The sequence below is a fragment of the Choristoneura fumiferana genome, chromosome Z (genome assembly GCF_025370935.1).
Source record: "Choristoneura fumiferana chromosome Z, NRCan_CFum_1, whole genome shotgun sequence".
Taxonomy (NCBI): domain Eukaryota; kingdom Metazoa; phylum Arthropoda; class Insecta; order Lepidoptera; family Tortricidae; genus Choristoneura; species Choristoneura fumiferana.
Window position 1 is genome coordinate 10364031 of NC_133472.1, and position 19740 is coordinate 10383770.

Genomic DNA, 19740 nt, shown 5'->3' on the forward strand with positions numbered 1-19740 from the left:
GGGTGAGCTGGGATTTGCCTATATGTATTTTAGTGTTTATTGTTTAAACTATTAAACTAAACGACAGATAATCATTATGAAACTAAAATTCATACCACCGGAACATTTTTCATCTACTTACAAACATCAACTTGCTACATATGAAAATATTTTTTATCAGGGTTTGAACTTCAATTTTGTCCCTACTCATCCCGTTTTACGGTTCTGTTTCTGTTTAGACTTTACTGTTTACTTTACTTCTGACAATAAATATCGGAGCGGCCAAACTTCTACAAGATATTGGAATGCTTACTTAGGTACTATGATATTGATGATGATGGCTATACGGTATACGTTCGGCAACCTGATTCATTTCGCAACTTTTCATACCGCAACTAGTTCAGGATTTTTTTTATTCGACTGGATGGCAAACGAGCAAGTGGGTCTCCTGATGGTAAGGGATCACCACCGCCCATACTCATCTGCAACACCAGGGGTATTGCAGATGCGTTGCCAACCTAGAAGCCTAAGATGGGATACCTCAAGTGCCAGTAGTTTCACCGGCTGTCATAAGGTGCGACCAAACCGCTGCTTAAAAAACGGTGACGGCACGGAATCGCAGTGACCGTATGCGCACCGTTTTCATCGCATGCTCCGCAGTGACGTGTCGTAAACTTCAGAGCCCGTATTGCCTAACGTTTCTGACGCTCGCGATCGCAATCAAATGACAGTTTTTAAATGCGAAATCTGTCATTTGATTGCGATCGCGAGTGTCAGAAACGTTACGCAATAGACCCTCAGGTCTTTACCGAACAAAAGTCGTGAGGTTTACGGAACGTCACTGCGATTCCGCACCATTTGCTTATTTTAAGCAGCGGTGTGGAAAGCATGCAAAAAAACGGTGCGCATGCATACGATGCGTCACTGCGATTCCGTACCGTCACCGTTTCTTAAGCAGCAGTTTGGTCGCACCTTTACTCTCCATGCCAAAACACAACAGTGCAAGCACTGCTGCTTCACGGCAGGATTATACCTAGTGCCATCCACGAAGACGCGTGATTTTGTCAAAATTTGGTCATTAATGACATTCAAAGAACCACGGCACGCGTCATCGTGAATGACTACCTATAGGCGGGTTTTAGTGTCACGCGTACCGTCAGTACGGATCGCTCCGCACAGGCAGATCTATATGAGCTTCCTATCCGCGCGGACGGTCGTCCGTACGGACCCCCCCGTATTACTCTAAAACGCTCCCAGGAAGCTCATATAGATCAGCCTGTGCGGAGCGATCCGTACTGACGGTACGCGTGACACTAAAACCCGTCATAGCGAGCAAGACGGTGGTACTCGTAGCAATCCGGGCGGACCTTGCACAAGGTCCCACCTTTGTTTTATAAAACTAACCTAACCTAACCTAAAGGGTTCTACACGATGGCCCTGAAATAAATTCTGAAATATTTACAGTTTTAGAGTTTGCGAAATGAAAAGTTGCGAAATGAACGTATACCGTATAGCCATCATCATCAATATCATAGTACCTAAGTAAGCATTCCAATATTTTGTAGAAGTTTGGCCGCTCCGATATTTACCTACTGTCAGAAGTAAGCTTATAGGATTAGGTATAACCAGGGCCGTCTTTCACCTATTAGAGGCCCTGGCCACATTAGGATAATGGGGCCCCTATTACCTTAATAAATCACTGTTTTAGCTATCAGTTATCGTTTGGTAATGGATTAGGTACTAGGAGGGGCCCTCGCCCCAATCCATCGCGGGGCCCTGGACACGTGCCCAGTGTGCCCAGTGGGAAAGAGGGGCCTGGGTCTAAATGGCACAGTCGACAAAAAAAACAAGAAAAGTAATTATTTTATTTTATTGAGATCACAGTAAGTTACTCGACTCCGCCAGCCCTCTCATTCTGCCCAGCGTGCGGATCGTGAGTATTTTCCAGAACGCATCCATAGTTCCCGAGTATTCTCTGTCCGGTCGGGTCGAAGGGAGACCTAGTATGCACGGTGGCTCTATATCTCTTTCCCATCACTTCAATCTCGTAATCACCATTCTCCAAGTAATCCTTTGTGACTACAGAGCCCCTGTTCTTCACATATCCAATGCCAATTGGTTTGTCGAGAAAATAACCGTAATCGCCTCTCCTGAGATAGCCCACTAGCTGGCCGTTTCGGAATATAGCTTCTTGGCCAAACAACGCAACCTATGGAAAAAAAATCTTTTTTTTTTCAACTTTACTTCTTTATATCAGACGGTGGTAGTTAGAAAGAGTCGGTGAACAGGTGAGGCGGTCTGCATGTTAGACAGTCAGGCCTCTAGTTGTCTTCTAAGCTTACCTTGTCCTCAAGAGTGAAGAAGGCATACTTCTTGGTAACTCCGCTGATCCGCGCGCGCGTCACGTGTTCGTTTCCGATGTAATTACCGCCCTTTCGGCATGCAAACCCTAAGCCGGCTTCGATCGGGTTATCGTCCGCCCTCAGGTCAGAGTTCCATAAATGGTAGCCTAAAGAATGCAATTTTTTATCATTCAATATTAGTATGTGATTATAGTTGGTGCATCAGCAGTGCAATCCTTAGAGCAACGCGGGCTTCCTACGGAAGGGAGTAGCCATTCGCTGCGTTCCCCTCTGTCAAAGTACAAGCCCAACTAGGCATGCGAATTTTATATAACAAGGCGCGCTCGGATTTCAAACTAGACCGAATCGAGTCGCGCGAGTGAACGCTGCAGTTGCTAAAAATGCCGAATTGTTCAGTCTTCTGCTGTAAAAAGAGATCTGGGACATCAAGCTTGCAAAAAGATGGTGTTACATTTCACATAATTCGTTTACCAACATCGAGTCCGCTAATCCGTACAAATTTCGGATCAGTCAAGCGATAAATCCAACTTTTCGCCGATGAACAAGTTAGTGATGTTACTGTCAATGTGTGAGTTTTGAGTCATCTGTACACGAATTATTTATTAGTAGTGTATTGTTGGATTATTTATGTGTTAACGTCGTCATTACAGGTAGTTGGCAGTTTTGTTTTTGCATGTAAGTGTGCGGAACTGCACTTGTGTGCACATTTCCCCCCTCAACAAACGCCAGAACTATTTTAAAGGTAATCTACCGCTAAGGCTACTCCCTTCTGGTAGGAAGCCCGCATTGCTCTAAGGTGCAATCAGCATGAAGGGTTTTTATCAGAATTTTTTATCAGGGAACGGCGGCATCGTCAGTCATTAAAACTACTTTAAAACACTCTAATCGAATGCTGAGTTTACAAGTGTCTTGTTGAGCAATAGAGATCAACAATACAAACCACACTAAGTTAGATTTTCGCCTGCCTCTGCAACACCTCACCTTTTTCAGCGCTAAGCGCGGTCAATGCTCTCCAGCCAGCATTATGAAGATCCTGCGCTCGACTGAGCGCTTTATACATCACCACAGCGTTTGCGTAAGGGACGTGTAGTTCCCATCCTAACTCGCCAGCCCATCCGATGCGGAGCGCCCGGCAAGTGTAAGTCTTGTTCCCTGGAGAATCTTGTCCTTTCGTTACGTGGATGCTGCGGTGTGTGCCCACTGGGAAAGCGTCGTTAGATAGCCCAGCGTCGGTGTAGCGTTGGAGGATTCTTTGACTGTGAAGGAGCAAAATAAGAGTATTTTTAGTAGGTAAAGTGTCGGCCACATTGGCTTTGACCGTCAAAGTGCTTGTTACGGCGAGTATAAGACGGGGTGCATTTTAAGTTTTTAATATTTGCTCTTTATAACGGATACTACTGAAAATCTAGTCGATACCTACTCCAGGCGTGCTCTAGAATGAGGGCTTTTCGACAGGTAAAATATCGCTAGATGGCGTTAGTATCTTGAGGACCGTTTCACGTTACAGTTTTGCTTGCGATTGGCTCAGTCAGTTATTTAACGACTCATTTAGTTATTAGACGCACAAATGTCAAAGTTGTCAAACGCACCCACGATACTAGCGCCATCTAGCGATATTTCGCCTGTCGAAAAACCCTTATTGACATTAGCGTACCCGTCCTGTAAGCGATAGAGATAAAAAATCTTGAATTAATAATGAATTCATCCTTAATATAATTAAATATTTTCGTAATCATTAATCGTATTTCACGAAATTTTTATTTTTGTCCAGTTGTCATTATGAGGTTATTTCCGCGCCATAAAAATTGTCTATACACATCAATGAAATTGGCAATACTCCTCCACTCATCCTCCATTCAAAACACAGTACAGGGCTACTACAAAACTCGAAGTTCGTGTCGTGCGGTCCCTCTCGCTCTCGTATTAGATAGTATAAGTGTCGAGTTTCGAGTTTCGTAGTAGCCCTGCTGGCTGTTTAAGGTTTCCAGAGTAATACTAAAAAAACTTTAATCCCTAGAGATTAATAAAAAGTTTTAGACCCGATATGCGGCGACTTAAATAACATTTTTACACCTCTCTTTCAGAAAAGTAACTTTTCCTCCCTGACGAGAGGGAGCAAAGTGCAACTTTTCTGTTCAAGGCTTTTCTAAGTGTTTTATTGCAAATGCCATTTTTGAACTTGATAATTGTATAGCCACGCCATTTTCTATGCTGGTTGTTCTTTAATAATATTTAGATATTTTTTTTCATGTTTCTTAATGCTCGGTGTGAAAAGTTGTATGAGCCACTCGGGAGCAAAATTATTTTCATCTAGGGCGTTAACACTTGAATCCCTCATTACGCTAAGGATTCTACTTTAGAATCCTTCGCTGCATTCTGGATTCAATGTACGCCCTCGCCGTAAATACACCATTTTGCTCCCTAGTGACACAAATAACTATTTAAGACCATGAGAAGTGAAAAAAGGTATTTTACTGTCACCCTCTGTCTTTGTTTTATTGTTCTGATGTCAGCCCCTTGAGACCACCCACGAATGCACATAGACCGCTTTAATCAGTCAAAATCGCGTATACATATATTGAAGGTTTGTTTTCGTTCCATATTTTTTTTAATCATACCTACTGTCAAATCGTGAATCATTAGGGCGAGCCAGACTGATGATGCAGAGTGCAGTCACCTGCATTAATGTCTACCACAGAGGAGCGTGCAAAAATGTCTGACACGTCCTACCGACGCTAGAATGAGGGCTATCGCGTATGTAATTCGCGACTAGAGGCGCTAGTGTAGCGTGAGGTATCCGAAATGTCAAACCTCATAGTTTTTGGGTGATCTACGCGGGTTTATTTATAATTAGAATAATTTTGTGAATATTTTGCAATATCTGAAATTATTTATGGCAATTATGCGTTACGGGGCAATGAATGTCTGTGTTTTGAGACAGTTTTGTCTTTCGGAAACTTTTGTCCTCCCTTTTTTTCCGAACAAAACGGGACTACGCAACACTGTGGTTGCTCGATATTTTTATGGTGTATTAAATAAGATTTTAATCTAAACTTTGTTTTCACGCCCGTAATAACAGGCTGAAAGCCACACTTATAAACCTCACGCAACAGTGGCGACATCTAGAAAGACAAAAAACGATAGCCCTCATTAGAGCCGTATCGGATATTTATTACGCTTTTTTGTGTCAGATATGAGTGGCCATGACAGTACATTATCAGTCCAACTTGACTTTTATAAAAGTTAGGGCAAACAGGCACCTCATAGTATGATCCATCCTGAATTTACCATTGAAGATTTGTCTAATGCCTTCAGTACCTGTCTGGTCCCTGTACGCTGAGGATGCACAGCTGTTTAGTGACGTCAGTGATGGTGGCGCGCAGTTTCTGCGAGTTGATAATCCGGCGCAGATGCGCGAGGCTGTGAGGCGCGTTGAAGCCGCTCGTCACCACGTAGTAGCCACGCCCCTGGCAAATAATACCAAGTGGTGTGACGGACCTAACAACCGGATCATATCGTCACTACTTTAAAAAAAATCGTATCTCAAAGTAGATATTTCTTCTGAGTGGACCTTATGAACATTACGTCAAGGTTCAATTTTGTTGATATTCATTTTAGATACGAGATTTTTTCAAAGTACGGACGATATCTAGATTTTACTAGTGGCAAAATTGATTTAATTGTCAAAAAGACGCTACGTACATATTGCATAACTGTTATCTCAAATTATTTTACAAAACCTCTCCTAATTCTTTGAATTCTAATATTTTACATTATTCGTTGAAATGAACTGCCTGCTTGGTACTGTTACCTACCACATTAGTAGTGGTACCAGAGAAACAAGACTAAAGGTTTCATTGATATGGATCTCCGTGAAATAGCGCCTGAATTAATCAATCATTATTCATTACCTTAAAAACAGGCTCGTGCAACTGACCACTGCCGCCGTCCAGTATGCTGACAGTTACATCGGCCTCGACGCCGCCTTTGTCGTTCAACATAAGCGTATACACCACCCTTGATACAAACAAAAACTAACGTAAACAACCATAATATAATAAAGCGAAGAAGCGAAACGAAGCTAAAATAAGGGAAACAATGTAAATGCGACGTCGTGATGCTAATAATCGTGACATGATGTAGTTATTGGGAACTCCTTATAACTAAGTATGCAATCCTTGGAAGCAAAACTTGGCAGCGTATCTAATAAGCAATTTACTTTATGGTCTTCTAGATCTAGCAAATGCCTATGCAAAAGTGATGTTTTTGGACACGAGAAGCATTAGCATTATTTTATATAGCAATAAAGAGATTACAGAAAGAAAAACGATTTGCGATTAGATGATAGGCGAGTCTCCGAAAAGCACTCGAAGCCTCGGAGTTTGATGTTTTGTTGTCTTACTTGTCATCTTTCTTGGTCAGATCAGCAGTAAAGGCCAACTCTGCGGTTTTCTGAGCGTCCGGGCCCGTTAAGTAAAACTTGCCATAGTACGACATGTTGAAGAGGGCAGCTCCGTTCCTACAGGAGAGAGCTTCTTTACTGATCTGAAAAAAAGAACGAACGCCTTGCACAATTGACGATTTTCTCCAGTGAAATTTACTCTAATCCACTCTAATTCACTAATCCACTTCTAGTAGTCGGATTGCCTTGAAATTGGGTACTAATTATGTAAGACGGCTGAGAAAGTAAGTCCAGTCAACAAAAAGTACATTACCAAACAAAAAACCTAGCACTAAAAAAGTATTAAGACGGTAATTTTATGTTCGCATGTAATTAAGAAAGGATATGTATGCTCAAGTCAAAGTCCAATACTACATGGAATGAAGTCAAGACTCGTAAAATACTGAAAAACTGCCTAGCCTATTGCGTACATTGGATTTTTTTCTCTATGTACCATCAGAAAAATAAGCTGTCTATCAATTTTTTAACAAGTTCCTATGAAATTAATATGTCGCTAAAGTCGAACTTTCAAGTTGACAGACACGTCTATGGCATTATTGTTTTGTGACATGCAAACGATTATCAACTTTATGGTGGTAGACTATATATTTGGCTGATGGTGCATTTGTTTTTTGAAGTGCTTACTATATTTTTGTGATCATGATCAATAAAGAGTATACTCACGATCGGGAAATGTTCTGAGAAATCGAATGAGTAGTCCCCCTTTACTAATTCTTCGTAACGCCGGTCAGTATTTCTCGGGTAATCATTGGATCCGTACCAATCGTATTGCTGCACTCTGATCTGAGAAAAAAATCGTATTAAATTAAACTAATTTGCCAATGTCGTTCGAAACTAGAAACAAAAGATCGGTTTTCTTATTCTTTCTCCTTAGAATCTCCACGCAAACGAAGAAAACCGACGGGTACTGAGCGACATCAACATTGTACCGTCTAGTTGTACCGTATGATGCGCAAAGCGAACTTAAAAGAAAGCGTTGGAAATCAACCGTCTAATCCAGGATTTCTTAAACTTTTTGCAGTCACTGACCACTTCCATTTCCACATTCTGCGGACCCCTTTCAAAAAATATTTTTGGATTACCTAATAAATACCTATGTTTACAGACTGACCTGCTGCGGACTCCTGATACACATATTACGGACCCCTAAGAAAGAAACTTAAGAAACCCTGGTCTAATGAAACATTTGGCATCGTGTCATCGCAATAATTACGGTATTTGACTATTTTGTATATGTTTTATAAATTAAAACTACACAATGCTTGTTATCGAATAGAGAAACAATATTTAAGCTACCTTTACAAATAACAAAGTTATGAGGGTTTGAAATTCAAAATTAGACAGAGAAAGACATACTGGCATGTGACGTCACACGCCAGTACCGCCATACTTGCTGCATAGAGAAAAGCGTTTGAGAAAGAGACAGGTATATAGATTTTTCAAAAAATCACTATAAATATAATATTCAACCGATTTAAGTTTTCTTTTCGCTAAACATTGTCTGCATATGTATATTTTCATAATAATATTAAGATATGGCAAATTCAGGAGTTGTCAAATACCGTATTGTGTGACAACTCTAGGGAACATAACGCTTTAATTCGAATGGTACCTTTTCTCCTGGGATGTAGAAGCCGGGACGCTCCCACCCGCCCCTGCTCTGCATCACGGCGCCATCTTCAACCAGTTCCTGGTGCAATGCGTCGTGGCTTGTGTCTCGGCCGGCCAATTTCTCATCGTTAGGGAATACTACGCTGTAGTTCTTAGCGTAAGCCTCATGGCTGCTTTCTCGGACCCAATGCGCTCGCGACATTTGAGCCGGCGAAAAACGGCGTATGTCGAATGTGAACATGTTGAAGTGCGGTCTGGAATGGAGTGGTTTAACGCCGCGTTAAGTAAAGGGGACACGACACCATTTTTTTTTAAGACAACTTAAGAGCTATATTTGATCACACACCATAAGGGCTATATTTTATCGCGCAACCGTGGTGTCTTTAAGCTTAGCCTTGAATTTGAGATTGATTTTCAATGAGGGTTTCAACAGAGGCGAAATATCGCTAGATGGCGTTAGTATCGTGAGGTCCGTTTTATTTATTTATTAATTTCAATGCTGCATGATCAAAATCTACAGTTAATTGAAAGTTAAGTAATTTGGGGTGACACTCTTTCCCGGCCCGGATAATACCGACATTGCAATCCCGACCCTGTTTTTCGTGTACACGCCCATAGAAGCGCATGTCAGTTTCTATGGACGTGTACACGAAATATCTGGTCGGTATTTCCATTTCCGTATCGTACGGCCGGTAAATAGTGTCACCCGTAATTTGATTTTCCCTTGATTTTCCTTTTCAAAATGTATGTTTTTTTTTATTACAGCTGTCTCGGAATTACTGGTTGATGGTGTCAAGCAGCCTATTGTACTTGTTTGAAAAAAAAATGAAATGAAAATAAACTATATAAGGATAATCATGTATCGTAAAGTAATTAATTAGTAATTATTACCTTCCAGTGATGATCCACTCTGCCATCTGGATCCCGCAACCGGCCGAAAACATCATACCGGCCGAATTGTACCCACAGTTATGGTATAGACCTTTTAAACATTTAAAAAGTTCGAAGTCAGAAGGTAAATAGTTCAAATATTGCATGTCTCCTGAACTAAGCACTCGAGTAGTCTGCGTAGTCTGCTTGAAAAGGAACTAAAAAATTGAAAACTCCAAGTTTGTTTTCCAAGAAGCACTGGGTCTTCTAGGAAGGGTGCCCAGCAGCGAGGCATATAAATAATAAATGATTGCAACAAACGATTATATTCTATTCTATTGGCTCTGTGCACGACATCAGCGCCACCTAGCGTCCGCAAGTTTGTCAGCTCTGAGGTTCAGACGTTTTGAAATTTCATTGCGACATTGTGACAAAAATCAAACCTTTCACGTTTTAGTTTATAATATAAAATTACTGTGATACCGTGATTTGCGTGGACAAAGGGCTGTGAATTCATTTTTGGTCATTAAAATTAAATGAGGTAAGTAAAATTTATTCACAAAGTGTGTTTTATTTTGGTTATGTCAGTGTTTGTTTACTTCATGTTTAGTCGTGCTTTTAATGAGCTCTGATTGAGTTCGAAACGCGTCAGTGTGGTGTGGTGGTGGTGATAGATGGGTTTGTGTGATTTGTGTGTGTTCTTAAAGTGTGGAGGTGGAGGAACTGCATGAACACGCATATTTTGCATAAGCTTAGCTATCGTAAGGTCGCGGGTGAGCAAGGACATTCTTTTAGTTCATTGATATGGACCTCCGCAAAGTAACGCCTGATTCAATAAATTACGTAAAACAAAAAGTTATAGCTAGGTACTTTAATGGTTTCTTTAAATAAAAGTAAACATATATAATTGTTCTTGTATCGCTAGTAATAAATTAAATATCGTTTTCAGATCAAAATACTTATTATTTTGACGATCGGTTTTGTGTGTATTGCTCAATATAAAATTTCAACCACAAACCGTTTCAAAAGGAAAATTGTTGGTATCTGCTGGACATGTCCGGGATGTAGAGGAATTAAGAACAAAACAGGGGCTGTGTTCAATAATTCAAGAAGACAAACATCTATTATTAATATTAGGCAGTTAAGTCTACACAAATTGCTTTGTTAATGACAGATTCATATGTATGTATGACAGAGCCTACATTATTTCTACTTTTGGCCACTATTATCGCTGCGATAGATTTCATTACCCCCACCTAGTACTTCGCATCGCTTATACGTGAAAGCCGGACATAAGACAAGAAAGCTTAATGGTTACGTGACCTGAAATGTATATTTCAGAATCTTATTATAATTTTGACTTTGGGGAAACTAGATATACAATTCCAATCTTTTTTTTCCTTTTTTATTTTTGTGACGGTGGAAGCATTCTACACTTCCACTGAACGATGTTTAGAGGTAGTTTTATTTTCAACTAGGGATATAGGGAATAAATCCCTGTATTTTTTTCTTTAGTTTGATATTGTATTTTAATTATATGTATTTTTTGTAACTATTTATTTTGTTTTGTTTTGCAATGATTTTCTTCCAAGTTTCTTACGGCACATTCTTCTTGGCAGTGATGGTATTTCCGAAAGCGCTGGTAGTTTTAAAAAGTGTCATGTAAAAGAGCTCTATGCGACCTACTTGCAGTATAAACGTTTTGTTTTATTTTTATTAGACGTTTTGTGATCTTACTGAAGGCCTTACTTGCATTTAGCCTTGGCGAGCAGAGCACTTTAGTTGTATTATTGTCTGGGTAGCAAAATGTCTTGGTCTTTAAAACACCCTCATTGCTATAAGCTATGATCCATAGTGGACGGAATGACTTGGCTGTAAAACAACTTAATGTGATAATATTTTAGTAGGTAAATGGTCTGGTTTGGTCTTGTAAAACTATTTAATACAATCAAGTCCTTACACAATTTTGTCATTCTGCCGAGGCTAAATGCAAGTAAGGCCTTCAGTGCTGAACCCTCTTACCAAACACATTGGGATCCTCCCCCAAAAGCGGTTTGTGGTCCGGCGTGAAGGATTCTGGCCCGCAGACTGTGCTTTTAACACCGATGTTGGCTAGTTTTGGACACAGCGAGGCAGCGCTATTCATGTGGACCCCAAACACATCCCAGTCCAACTCGTAAAGGTGGAAATGTTGGTGGTCGGGCAACTAGGATTTAAAATATTACTGGGTTAGGTACTGCAATAACTTAGACCACGTGTGTTAAACCGAGTACTGCCTTTTCGCAACATAACGTTTGGCAACCTGTTTCATTTCGCAAACTCTAAAACTGTAAATATTTCAGGATTTATTTCAGGGCCATCGTGTAGAACCCTTTAGGTTAGGTTAGTTTTATAAAAATCCTGAAATATTTAATTTTAGAAATATTAAACAGGTGGGAAATGAAAAGTTGCAAAATGAAACAGGTTGCCAAACGTTATTCTCCGAAACATTAGTAAGTAAACCGTATTAAACACATCTCATTATCATATTAATTTTTTTGCAAAATAAAAAAAATGTTTTCAAACATAGTATAAGTTAAAAAACTCACTTTTATAACCCACTTTTGCTAAAAATGTATGAATTAAACACTTTAGTTACGAACTTTAAAAAACGTCATAAATTAAGAACCTTTTACACTGTTTTACCGCGTATAATTAATTAAATATCATAAAGAGCACCTTGTGCAAGGTCCGCCCGGATTGCTACCACCATCTTGCTCGCTAATCCTGCCGTGAAGCAGCAGTGCTTGCACTGTTGTGTTTCGGCGTGGAGAGTAAGACAGCCGGTGAACTTACTCAACTTGCAACTCATCTGCAATCCCCCTGGTGTTGCAGGTGTCTATGGGCGGTGGTGATCTCTTACCATCAGGAGACCCACTTGCTCGTTTGCCATCCAGTCGAATAAAAAAAATAGTTTGCAATGTACCTATGAATGTATGTACGGGTCAAATCTTGCAAGTTAAATTTTACCCACTTCCAGTGGTTGGATTGACTTGAAATTTGGTGTACATATGCTTGCATTTAAAACATAAGTTTTTAACAGTTTTTTTTTTACAGATAAAAGTTAGGGTACTAGCATCTTGGAGAAATTAACTTCATTTGAGCTTCTTAAATGTTTCCTTGAAGTTAACGGAAATCGTAAATATCACGTCGTATACCTACCTCTATATTATATAACATAATAGACTTACATCGTCAAGCATTATAGGATTGTTCTCGTATCCACCAATATTGCAGGTTTCTCCCTGAATCTTTAAGTAAAGATTGACATCGTGGTCTCTCACGTTGGGACAGTTCCGCACTTCCGGGAGCGCCTCGCTTAGCACGTACGCGTGCTTGAAGGGTATGATGGGGAGGGACGGTACGCCCGCAAAACGGGCCACTCTGGGGCCCCAAGCTCCTATTAGAAAAGTTAAACATGAGTAACCTGAACCACATAGAAAAGTTCAAAAATATGAGTAAGCCCGTTTCGATCCCCGGCCGAGGCAGATATTTGTACTTATGAATAATACGAATGTTTGTTCTCCGGTTTTGGGCGTTTAGTTTAATGTGTATTTAAGTATGTATTTATCTATATAAGTATATTTATCCATAATATAAGCTTTGTTTATATTCTATTTGTTCTAAGATGATTCAAATGACACATGATGATTATGTAACTTTGTGAGGCGGTAACAATTTTTTTTATTTTTTCCAACAGTGATATAATGCGTGATATATTCACTTTAAAACTGCTGATTGTTCGAATATTTGAACTCAAATTTGCTAACAATATGTTAAGTTACTGCGTAAGCACTATTATATTACGACCTTACAATGTAGTTTCAATAAGCCGCAATTGCTAGAGGTGAGGGTTATCGGTAAAATAAACGAACCTATTATTCATTTGCAAGATTGTTGAATAATAGTACATTGTGTCTTAAGGGCGGTAAATAAGGAATTACGAACGAGAGTCTATTATAAGCCCGAAGTCGAAGACTGAGGGCTTTAATGTGTCGATGTTCTTTATGCTAGTACCTCCCGTGCGACATACAATGTTTTTCATCACATTTGCGAGTAAAATTTTATATTTAAAAAAAAAATACAATTCTTCCAAATATTGGCGATACCTTAGGCTGCGCTCTTGGCAGCGCCGCCCTCCCCTTTCCGCAGCATGTGCCTGAGCCGCGTGTGCATGTGGTCCTGCTGCTACGCCATGCGCAGCACCATCAGTACGGGCAATTTACTCATTTACCGACCTTGGGCTTCATGACAAGAAATTTTTTACGCGCAATGACTTATTTACCGACCACGGGTTTCATGACAAGCACATTAAGGTCGAGGGTTTTATTTGGGGGGTTGCAACCAAGGTAGCCTGCATGTTATAACACTGTTTACGAGCAAGTGTGATGAAAATTATATTTTAAAATTCAAATAAGACCCTCAGTTCGATAGCGTAACGTTTAAACCAACAAATAATGCTATTGCCACTTTTAGCACTAAGTACATGCAAAAGTATCGATAGTTTGCGTAACCGTAGGAGGGACTAAAGTTCCGTCAGTTTGGCATCTGTCATTTGGATCATGTTAGAACAAATAGAATATAGTACGGGATTAGGTCAATTGGTTTCAATTGTCCTAAAAAAAAAACTTTAATACCATAGAAATGACTGACCGATTCTAATGGACCATAACTAAGAACCGCCGTAAAGAAACTAGCTTTCATATGAAAAGAACAGACAGACACCTAAGGGCTTCGCTTTCGATTCGAAATCATGACCCAGGGTAGAACCTTTTTATAATCAATTTCACTATGATTTCCTTGAAAAAGTCTGAGATATCAACATGACATTAGTAGCACAAAGGTTCTATCCTGAGTCATGATTCAATTTGTTACGTAGCATTTTAGTTTTAATTTACCTCCACAGTTGACGACACACTTTGTCTTGATGAACCCTCGGTCCGTGTGCACACCAGTCACTTCTTTATTGCCAAGAATATTGTGAGAATAATGGATATCTAGGACTGGACAGTTTTCGTACACCTGTGGATCAAAAGGTGAAAATTGATGACTAAGGCTTTGGGTTTGACATCAAATCATTATTAAAGAAAAAATATAACAATTTTCATACGGTGGCTCACACGGACCTATACAAATTGAAGTGGGTGATAAATACTGGGAAATAACCTAGTGTCTTTTATTTAATGCCTTATCGGCATTTACTAACTGGTCTATAAAATCTAAATTTGGACATTTTTAGATACGTGACATAAAAAGGGCCCACTGTCGTCACCCACTTAAATACTGGTTCCAAGCCTATACTTTGCTTATCTAATCTAATACCTTTAAACGAGCAATGCTTGTATATATATTTCGGGAATCTCGAAAACGGCTAACGATTTCGATTAAATTTAGCATGGAGGGGTTTTAGCGGATGGAAAATCGATCTAGCTTTGTCTTATTTCTGGGAAAACGCTAGTTAGCGAGTTTTAGCCCGAGCTCGGTCGCCCAGGTCGTCACGAGCGTTAATTTCGAACCCACTTAAGGTCGAATATCTGTCATTTTCTATGACAAATCAAAGGATTTCTTGACGAAATTGGTCCCAAATTAACGCTCTTGACCGCACTGTATTCTTAATAATAAAAGCCTTGATATAATAAACAAGTTACCTTTCCTCCATTATGTGTAGAGACTTTAACTAAAGCCCGACAAGCCATTTCGGGGTCTATAGTGCCGTCCAGCGGAGAGTACAAGGCCATTTCGAAAACCTTAGGGTCAAGCAAAGGGAAGAGTTTCTGTGCTTCATGGGGATCCAGGACGTCACTGGGGATCCCTAACGCCTTGCCCAGAGTATGCAGCCTCATGTATTCTTGAGTCCGCACCTAAAATTTCAAAATGTACCTACAGATTAGTGACTAATATTTTTCCATCGTATTTTGTTCAATGAGTTCGTATTTACTTATCTTGTTTCCTTAATTAGCTTTAGGAAGCTTCAGTAAGATAGGTGAGAAAGCAAGATAAATACGACCTTTTCCATCAATGAGGGCTATCGCGTATGAATTCGCTGCTAGAGGCGCTAGTGTAGCGTGAGGTCTCCGAAATGTCAAATCTCATAGTTTTTGGGTGAGCTACGCGGGTTTATTTATAATTAGAATTGATTTGATTTTGTGAATATTTTGCATTACCTACCTGAAATTAATTATGGCAATTATGCGTTCCGGGGCAATGAATATCTGTATTTTGGGACAGTTTTGTCATTCGGAAACTTTTGTCCTCCCTTTTTTCCGAACTAAACGAGACTACGCAACACTGTGGTTGCTCGATATTTTTATGGTGCGGTTTTAAGGTGTATTAAATATGATTTTAATCTAACCTCACGCAACAGTGGCGCCATCTAGAAAGACGAAAAACGATAGCCCTCATTGTTGCATCATGATGCAGTGGACACTTCGTTATAGTTGACATTTCAATCAAGTCGTGATCCTGATACACCGTGGCTCCGTGCCTCCTGAAATACATATTGATCAAGGATGTTACGGAGCTCCGATTCCGTTTCCGTTTAGTCGGAACTTACGTTTGATATTAAACATCCGTTTCGGTTCCGGTTCCGTTTCTTTAAAACGGAAGTTATATCGGATGTCAATGCTTACCGCGGCGACGACATGAGCGGCGTAGCGTACATCAAATACAACGCTAATTATGTAACGTTCCTGACACTCGCGATTACAATCTAATGACAGTTTTTGTCTGCGAAAACTATCATTTGATTGTGATCGCGAGTGTCAGAAACGTTACGCAATAGAACCTCAGGTTTAGAAGACCCACCCTTAACATCTCGTCCAACTATCACTCAGGCTGCGATTCTGGTTCCGGGTCCAATTCCGTTTCTGGTTCCGATAAACTAAATTGAAAACATCTGGTTCCGCTTTCGATTCCGATAAAACCACATCCGTTACATCCCTGATACTGATTAATTCAAGTAATATTTGTACTGTAGTATCTATACCTGGCTGCGTGAGATGAACATGCCGCCATTGTTAATCCAGCCGGCAAAGTCGCCGCTCTCCTTTTCCAGACTCTCGTAAACATGGCGTGAGTCCTGCAGTAGTTTTACTTCCAAGTCACAAGGGCGCAGTGACCATACGAGACCTAATAAAAACTTTTTGTAAAAATCATTTTAAAAACAAAAATTGTTGCTAACTGTAGGTAATTTCATTGTCATAAAGATCCGTATTTAATTTTATGTCAAACCCATCACTAGAATTGTAATAATGACGTATCACACAAAGACGAAGTACTTATATCTCGACTCGTTGGCTTTGCTTTAGTTGACACACCAGTCAATTGACTTACTTTTTAAGGAGCGGCCATACTGCTGCTTAAAAACCGGCCAAGAGCGTGTCGGACACGCCCAAGATAGGGTTCCGTAGCCATTACGAAAAAAATCAAGTAATATTATGTGCGTTCTAACACAATTAAAACACTTACTACAGTCTTAAAATGTATTACCAGAAAAAGAGCGTATCTTCACGGCACTTCCTTTTGTTGAGAAGCGCAGTTTTTTGGCAATAACTCAAAAACGGTATATCCGGTCATGTTGAAACCAATTTTCGTTGAAAGTATTTATTAAGCGTTACCTTTCCATATTTGTTGCATATTTTTTGTACAAACGGTTTACAAGATAGAGGGCGGGGGACACAATTTTTGCTACTTTGGGAGCGATTATTTCCCGAAATCTTCACTTTATCAAAAAAGTTTTTGAGAAACTTTACTATCTTGTATGCACATCCTTTTTTTTGCATGCTTTCCACACCGCGCTTAAAATACGCAAACGGTGCGGAATCGCAGTGACGTGCCGTAAACGTACGAACAAAAGTCGACTGCGATTCCGTATTTTAAGCAGCGGCGTGGAGAGCATGCGATAAAAACGGTGCGCATACGATGCATCACTGCGATTCCGTACCGTCATCGTTTTTTAAGTAGCGGTGTGGCCGCTCCTTTATAAGCTACTTGTTTGATTGCCCGTAGATAAATATATAACGTATGTACTATTATTATTATTATCCAAGACCACCTGTTCTTACTTCGCCTACGAAGAATTAATGTAGGTACAGATGTATGAAAGAGTAAACAAACAACGTTCGCTATTATAATAGCAGAATAAGGCAAGGATCTTACCAGCTGTATGCCATGTCGTTCCACTAGTGAGCTTCGCCCGTTCTAGGAGGACCGCGTTAACACCTCGCTTGGTAAGTTGGTACAAGGTGTTACAGCCGGCGATACCACCACCTGGTTGCAGTAAACGAGTTACAATTCCTTCACAAACGAATGTCAGTGATTTCGTTGATGATGAGTACAATGAAACGTAATGCAACTCGCATTTTTTTTGTTTGTGTATACTGTACTACGAAACTAAACATAAGAAGATTATATTTAAAATTTGGAAGTTAGGGTGACGCCAAACTAACGTAATTCTTTGAGTTGTGACTCGTGTATTTTCGGTCGCGTAATTTTGGTTTCTTACAAATATCTTACAGCTGTAGGTACACGACTAATTAAGCGTCACCGTGTGGCACAACCTGGTGGTTTTGTATAAAACCAGATGCATTGCGACTTACAGTTCACAACTCAAAAGATTAGAGAGGCACGTTAGTTTGACCTCACCCTTATAGTTCAACCTTATCGAAGAAAGTAAATCAAGATTCAAAAAGCTTAAATTGGATTTAATCGGAATCAATATGCAGTCAAGGGCATACATATCTATACAGCCACAGTGTCAAATGTATGTATACAATATACATCGACCTTATGTTCAGTGGCGTAAATGTGTATCTAAGTATAGATATTTTTGACGTCTTAGTAATGTACAATTTATACCCTTGACTGTACCTAACTAAAGAAAACAATAAATAAATAAAAACTCGACTGCTCACAAAATACTAAAAAGAAAAAAACAAGTCTAAAAAGTGAATGGGTCCCGACTGTTGAACTTTAAATTAGCTACTTAACAGAGTTCTAGCCCACTATACTTGTTTTCTTCTTTTTAGTACCTATTTTGTAAGGCAGTCGGGTTTTTTGATTTTTTTAATTTATTGTTTTTGATATTTCTGTGAAAATGGTAGATTAAAACTATTATAACCCATATATATTTAGAATGGCCTAATTATAAGCTTTTATTTGATATCCTACTCGATAGGTTTGAATATATATATATTTTTTATAACACATCTTGGCGCCAAAAAACAGCCATTTTTATTTTTCGAGAATTTTATGTACCTACCTACCCAGTGATTTTTATGTATCATTTATCAAAATCGGTTCAGGCGTTGAGTAGTTACAAGAGGACATAGAATAAGATATAACCCTCCTTCTTCGCAGTTGGGTAAAAACAAAAGCGCAATTTCCAAATTAAACGAATGAGGTAAGGGCCGCCACATACATCCGGAATTCCGTAAATACATCACACACTACGAATAAATATTTATTCGTAGATCACACACATTGTCATATATGTTTATTTCAATTCTGAACGCACAGAATTCCGAATCAGAGAAAATTTCGAACGGAAAACTACTGTCCGTATGTGGTAGGTCCATAGATTTGTATGGATTTACTGCGTTCTGAATTTCGAATCGGAATTTCGAATCGAAATTCCGAAACGGAATTCCGAGTGTTTATGGCGGACCTAAAACAATACAAATAACAACTCACCAATGATCACGACATCCGCCGATGTAATCACGTCCTGGCTTGGGCTAGTGGCCAGAGCCCTTTGTTGCAGACACTTCAAATAATTCCTGCTGTTTCGCGCAATACCTCCATTTTTTAACACCTTATACATGATAAAATACTTAGAATAATACGATGTAATGTTATTTACTCAGTAGTTGATCGAGAACTACAAAAGCAGGGTAGCTGAACGCTTTTAAGTAATGACAAGCAAACGTTCTGATAAGAACTGGGGCCGTTTGCAATTATTAACAATCGTCTTCGCTTATCAGTCAAAGTTCAACCATATTTTTTATCATAGTTGACGTTTATTTTCATTTGGTGCTATTTGTCTCGAACTAGACTCTGTAAGGTTAGAGGCAGCTAGCTTGTATATAGGTAAATAACAGGGCAAGATTCTATTGTGACGAAGGCAAGCTTAAAAAGATGACAACGCGATTAACAAATGAGGGTAGGATAGATCATATGACAGATATGACAGTTTTTCATTAAATGTACAAGAAAGTTGCAGCAAAATTATACTTTATCCCCCTTTTGCATAAAACGTTAAATTAGACACCTCTTATTAGAAACATTAACATATTATTCTAGTCTGTCTCTGGCAAATTAAATTGACATAAGAATAACCATGTTTGAATAAGTGAGAAAAACAAAAAGGCCAGCTAAAATCAAAACTGATTCACTGATTAAGTCTAGCATAGTTTTAGT

General features: G+C 39.4%; 1 protein-coding gene across 1 annotated transcript; it reads right to left on the reverse strand.

Annotated features, from left to right (window-relative positions):
* Window positions 1–1835: 1835 nt before the first annotated feature.
* Sardh (Sarcosine dehydrogenase) lies at window positions 1836–19524 on the reverse strand. Its single transcript, XM_074085711.1, has 16 exons — window positions 19015–19524; window positions 17482–17592; window positions 16310–16452; window positions 14973–15185; window positions 14223–14346; window positions 12516–12724; window positions 11308–11491; window positions 9307–9397; window positions 8417–8669; window positions 7468–7587; window positions 6745–6887; window positions 6254–6359; window positions 5661–5809; window positions 3324–3598; window positions 2322–2488; window positions 1836–2188 (listed from the first exon to the last, which is right to left on the reverse strand). Exons 1-16 carry the CDS (start codon window positions 19142–19144, stop codon window positions 1868–1870), a joined length of 2739 nt encoding a protein of 912 aa, XP_073941812.1. The 5' UTR covers window positions 19145–19524; the 3' UTR covers window positions 1836–1867.
* Between the last annotated feature and the right edge of the window lie 216 nt (window positions 19525–19740).